General features: G+C 50.9%; 1 protein-coding gene across 2 annotated transcripts in view; it reads left to right on the top strand.

The window, feature by feature from the left end:
- Positions 1-2,319: 2,319 nt before the first annotated feature.
- The window catches only part of BOD1L1 (biorientation of chromosomes in cell division 1 like 1), a 151,034-nt gene continuing 147,353 nt past the window's right edge, over positions 2,320-6,000 (top strand). Inside the window, exon 1 of one of the 2 annotated variants that reach the window (XM_075346893.1) lies at positions 2,320-2,516. In XM_075346893.1, the coding sequence (XP_075203008.1) occupies positions 2,400-2,516 (117 nt within the window). In that variant the 5' untranslated portion in view covers positions 2,320-2,399. The remainder of the gene's footprint in view (positions 2,517-6,000) is intronic. The other variant, XM_075346892.1, reaches the window with a different exon arrangement.

Genomic DNA, 6,000 nt, shown 5'->3' with positions numbered 1-6,000 from the left:
GCCCGGGACCGAGTACCCAATAACCCTGGGCAACACAGAAGCCTATCACATTGGCTCCATTCCTATTTAAGATGGTAGAATCTGTTCTCTCATGCCGAATATAGATTATTGCAGTGTTGGTCTGTGTGCTGAGGTGTCCCAGTCCTACTGGTGATTGCATTTGCTTTGTGTTTGGAGTTTCTGTGGAGTTCTCCCGTTATCTTGTTGTTTCCTCTCTGCTCTTATTTTCTTCCTAAGCTCATTGCCTTATACCTGTGTGTGAGCGTGGTGTGAGATACAGTTTTTGGTTTCTCCTGTTTGTTTATTTCTTTTGGCTTAATCACTCCTGTCCCAGCCCTTCAGCGGGATAGGGAGTTAGGGGGTATAAGATCAGGGCTGGTCAGGAGCAGGGCCAGGAAGGCGGCTCAGACATCCTCATCTTTAGAGGTAACTCTGAGATCAGGGATAACTAGGGTCCCCTAGTCTGAGGGCCAGTCAAGGAGTTCCTGTCCACAACTTTCTCCATAATCACTGTGACATAAATTGACCACGAACATGAAGTAAAATATGTCACGAAAAGGATAATCTCAGAATCACCGGGATCTGTTGAAGCATTTCAGAGTTATAACCACATAAAGTAACAGTGGTCAGAATTGAAAAAAACTGACCTGGCCAGGAAAGTAAAAACAGGCTGGGTGATAAAGGGGTTAATACTACAAAGGTCATTATTAGTGATGAGCACACCCGTAGATATTCGAGTTCGGCAAACCAGCACGGACTAAAAAAAAAAATCGGGTTTGGCAGCTGAACTTGACCTTAAACTTTACCCCAGGCAATGAACTCCATACAAGTCAATGGGGAAGAGAAGTTCTGGGCTGTAAAATGGCCATAGTAAGAGCTCGGGGGCTACAAATGGAAATTAAAAGCAGAATAGTTATACATACTGTGATTCCCGGAGGATCATGCTGCAGTCAGATTCTCTTCCGGGCCTGCTAATTAGGGTTCATATATATTCACTGCTTCCCTCGTCTACTCTCTGTGCCAGTTTCTGTGATTGGTTGAAGACTGCTATACACGCCCCCCATTCTGTGTCCGCGTCTGTGATTGGTTGCAGTCAGTTTGCTGTATAGTAGTGTAAAAATATATAAATAAATAATTTTAAAAAATAATGTAGGCTCCCGACATATTTTGATAACAACAGCTACAGGCTGCATCGTCCACCTGTGAGCTTTACCGTGGCCGGATATCAAAATAGAGGGGATGCTACTGCATTTTTTAAAAATTATTTAAATAAATTATTTTTTAAAAAGGCATAGGGCCCCCCATTTTTGATAAGCAGCCACGGTAAAGCAGACAGGTGGGGGCTGGTATTATCAGGGTGGGAGGAGCCATAGATATTGGCCCCCCTCAGCCTAAAAATACCAGCCCACAGCTGTCTGCTTTACCATTGCTTGTTCTAACAAATAAATAAATAAATCTTTATTTTTATATAGCGCTAACATATTCCGCAGCGCTTCACATACAACAAATGGGGGGGACCCTACACCTATGACATCTGGTGTCCGGTATGTTACCCCAAACTTAACAGTTTGGGTTTGCTCATGCTTAGTCCCTCTAATAGACTATAGTACATGCTAATAACAATTTCATAAGTTGAGCGGAGTCCGGTGTTGCTGTACCCTGTTCTTTTGTTTAGTGGAATATGACTGGTGTCGATCTTGGGGTGCAGAACCCCGGACAATGATCTCCAACCTTGTCTTTACATCCACAGGGTGGCGCTAGAGTTCGTCCTCCTCCTTCTGAGCGGGTTACTTACAGACAAGGTCATCTTTACCGCACAATGAACGCCAAAAAACCCAACACAGAAGACAATGGCTAAACTCAGGTTTTTTTTTTCACTATTTCACCACATTTAGATTTTTTTTCCTGATTTTCAGTACACCTTTTCTTTATTAATGTGAATGGTGACATTGAAAACTACAAATGTATTTCTTTAGACTGCAGCTTCAGCTAATAGTTAACACCAGTCAGTAGAGCTGTGAATAGTCGCAGTGTGGCACATTTATGGATCAACAGCGCCCTGCAGTGCCTGTGCGCTCTCACGGTCTGCTATACCCGCTAGCTACCACTAGGTCGCACCTGAGTTATAACCACTCACACGGGTACTACGCATGCGTATAACTTTTTTTTTCACCACTAGAGGTCGCTGTTTTACAGAACACGTCCTTGCAGTGAGTCAGCTCCACCGCTAGATGTCGCTCGTCTTCCAACACGGCTCACCGTCAGTCCGCCGGAGTGAGCTCTCTTTCTCTCAGAAGGGTACTTTTCTTTTTTCCCAGAATCCTCAGGCATTTCCGGGTCAGGGGTCGGCGGTTGCGTTTGTTTTGGGTGTGAGGCTGCCGTTGGGCGCACGGGACGTTATGGCGAATCTGCCGCCCGGGGATCCCAAGCTCGTGTCGCTGATCGTCAACCACCTGAAGAGCCAGGGGCTGTTCGACCAGTTCCGTAGAGACTGCCTGGCAGATGTGGACACGAAGGTGAGGGGCTGCGGTGTGTGCGGGGGACACAGTCCTGGGGGGCAGCGGGGAATAGAGACTGCCGAGTGGGGGAGACAGTCCTGGGGGGCAGCAGGGAATGGAGACTGCCGAGCGGGGGAGACAGTCCTGGGGGGCAGCAGGGAATGGAGACTGCCGAGCGGAGGACACAGTCCTGGGGGGGCAGCGGGGAATGGAGACTGCCGAGCGGAGGACACAGTCCTGGGGGGGCAGCGGGGAATAGAGACTACCGAGTGGGGGAGACAGTCCTGGGGGGCAGCGGGGAATAGAGACTACCGAGTGGGGGAGACAGTCCTGGGGGGCAGCGGGGAATAGAGACTACCGAGTGGGGGAGACAGTCCTGGGGGGCAGCGGGGAATAGAGACTACCGAGTGGGGGAGACAGTCCTGGGGGGCAGCAGGGAATGGAGACTGCCGAGCGGGGGAGACAGTCCTGGGGGGCAGCGGGGAATGGAGACTGCCGAGCGGAGGACACAGTCCTGGGGGGGCAGCGGGGAATGAAGACTGCCGAGCGGAGGACACAGTCCTGGGGGGCAGCGGGGAATGGAGACTGCCGAGCGGAGGACACAGTCCTGGGGGGCAGCGGGGAATGGAGACTGCCGAGCGGAGGACACAGTCCTGGGGGGGCAGCGGGGAATAGAGACTACCGAGTGGGGGAGACAGTCCTGGGGGGCAGCAGGGAATGGAGACTGCCGAGCGGGGGGAGACAGTCCTAGGGGGCAGCGGGGAATGGAGACTGCCGAGCGGGGGGAGACAGTCCTAGGGGGCAGCGGGGAATGGAGACTGCCGAGCGGAGGACACAGTCCAGGGGGGCAGAAAGGAATGGAGACTGCTGAGCAGAGGACACAGTCCAGGGGGGCAGCAAGGAATGGAGACTGCCGAGTGGAGGACACAGTCCAGGGGGGCAGCAAGGAATGGAGACTGCCGAGTGGAGGACACAGTCCAGGGGGGCAGCAAGGAATGGAGACTGCCGAGCGGAGGACACAGTCCAGGGGGGCAGCAAGGAATGGAGACTGCCGAGTGGAGGACACAGTCCAGGGGGGCAGCAAGGAATGGAGACTGCCGAGCGGAGGACACAGTCCAGGGGGGCAGCAAGGAATGGAGACTGCCGAGCGGAGGACACAGTCCTGGGGGGCAGCAAGGAATGGAGACTGCCGAGTGGGACACAGTCCTGGGGGGCAGCGGGGAATAGAGACTACCGAGCGGAGGACACAGTCCTGGGGGGCAGCGGGGAATGGATACTGCCGAGCGGAGGACATAGTCCTGGGGGGCAGCTGGGAATGGAGACTACCGAGCGGGGGACACAGTCTTGGGGGGCAGCGGGGAATGGAGACTGCCGAGCGGAGGACATAGTCCTGGGGGGCAGCGGGGAATGGAGACTGCCGAGCGGAGGACATAGTCCTGGGGGGCAGCGGGGAATGGAGACTGCCGAGCGGGGGAGACAGGCCTGGGGGGCAGCGGGGAATGGAGACTGCCGAGCGGAGGACACTGTCTAGTTTATATTAACCCCTTAATGACATGATGATCTATGAGTGCTGCTCTGTCCACTGCTGTTGACCTGTTAAATGGCACTGTCAGTCTTTCACAGCGGCATTTATTGCTTGCCGGCAGGGGGTGCATCATTGTATGTGCCCATCAGCGCTCTGGTGACGTGACCGCCGGGTGCCGGTGTGCTGCCGTGGTCTATTGTGGACTGTACTCATTATTGGCGATCAGTTTTTCTTTTCTCTTTATGACATTTACCGTACAGGTTAAGTATGCTGTCTGGTGAAAATCCACACGTCTGCAGCCCCTCTGTGTCGCGCTGTGTGACTGCAGACTCGTGCGGTCTCCCATCTTTGTGCTCTGTGACTGAGGATTCAGTTCCCTGTAGTCTTTACCCTCACATAAAATCTTGAGTGATTAATTGCTTCAGAAGTCTCCTAATTAGTAGCTGAGCCCACTTGTGTGTAATGATTCTCAATAGAACTACAGCTGTGAAGCCTCAGAGGTTCGTATGACAGCATTAGGGATCGAAAGGCATCATGAAAACCGAGGAGCACACCATAAAGTTGTGGAGAAGAGTAAAGCAGGGCTGGGTTATCAATAGCCCAGCTCTGAACATCTCACGCAGCAATATTTAATCCATCATCCAAAAATGGAGGAGTATAGATCAACTACAAACCTACAAAGACCTGGCCGTCCACCTATACTGACAGCAAGGAGAGCACTGATTAGAGAAGCAGCCAGGAGGCCCGAAGTCACTGGAGGATCTGCAGAGATCACAGCTCAGGGGGAAGAATCTGTCCACAGGACAACTAGTAGTCATATACTTCACAAATCTGGCCCTTATGGAGTAGTGGAAAGATAAAAGCTGTTTCTAGAAACAAGCCATAAGAAGTTCTAGTTGCAGTTTGCAAAAAGCCATGTAGGGACAGATCGAGCATGTGGAAGACGATTCTCTGGTCAGAAGAGACCAAAGTAGAACTTTTGGGGCTAAAAGTAAAACTATTGTCTACCAGAAAACTAACATTGCATATCCCCCTGAAAACACCATCCCCACAATCAAACATGGTGGAGGCATTATCCTGCTGTGTGGAGACTTTTGTTCAGGGGCAGTGAAGGTGGTCAGAGTTGATGGGAAGATGGACGGAGCTAAATACAGGGCAATCCTGAACGGAAACCTGTTAGAGGCTGCAAAAGGCATGATACTGCGGCAGTAGAACACCCCTAAACATCTGCCAGAGCTAGCTAGATCACAGCAGATTCATGTGTGTGAATGGCCCTGTCACATCCAGAGCTAAATCCCATATCTTCAAGGCGCTGTGTGTTCGTAAATTGTTAGAATTGTAAAGTGCTTGTAACACAGGTTTTTCATCTAACTTTTATTACCAATTGTCTCTACAATGGAGGGATTTTTAATGTTGTTGTTTCTGCAGCCTGTTGCCTAGGTTACCAGCCACCTTTTGCAGTGCATCAGCATTGTCCAGTGTCCCAGACATAAGAGAGCGTCTGTTTGCTATACAGGTTGCTGCTCTGATGCTGGCTGGGTTCCATCAGCGTTTTGCCCCTTCGTTCCTCTGATGCTGTGAATCAAAACGTCCTCTGCTAGCAGCACTGGAGAACGGGCAGTTTGGGCCGGCGTCTCCATCAGCCTTCAGGAACGCTTTAGGAAACAGTAGTGATGCGCTCCTGAGACTGAAACCTAAGGCAACCCCTTTAATTGGTCTCTTGTCCTTTATAACAAACTTTGCATAAATATATAGTAAAGGTGAATATAAAAATGATAAATCTGCTTCTTTCTCCACTTATGAGCCACCTCTTCACTGCCTTCTGAACTCCTCTCTCTGAAAATACAGTTCAAACCATCTTGGTCCAAGCACGCCTAGCTCTGTGAGGTGTTGGGCTTGGGCTCCGGTCACATATGCATTTTGATTCCTGTTTTAATGATCAGTTTGATGAACATAGAACCAGGAATGAAAGCTTCG

This window comes from Anomaloglossus baeobatrachus, chromosome 1 (assembly GCF_048569485.1).
Source record: "Anomaloglossus baeobatrachus isolate aAnoBae1 chromosome 1, aAnoBae1.hap1, whole genome shotgun sequence".
Classification (NCBI taxonomy): Eukaryota; Metazoa; Chordata; class Amphibia; order Anura; family Aromobatidae; genus Anomaloglossus; species Anomaloglossus baeobatrachus.
Note: the sequence above shows the minus strand (reverse complement) of the source record. Positions and strands in the feature narration are given on the sequence as shown.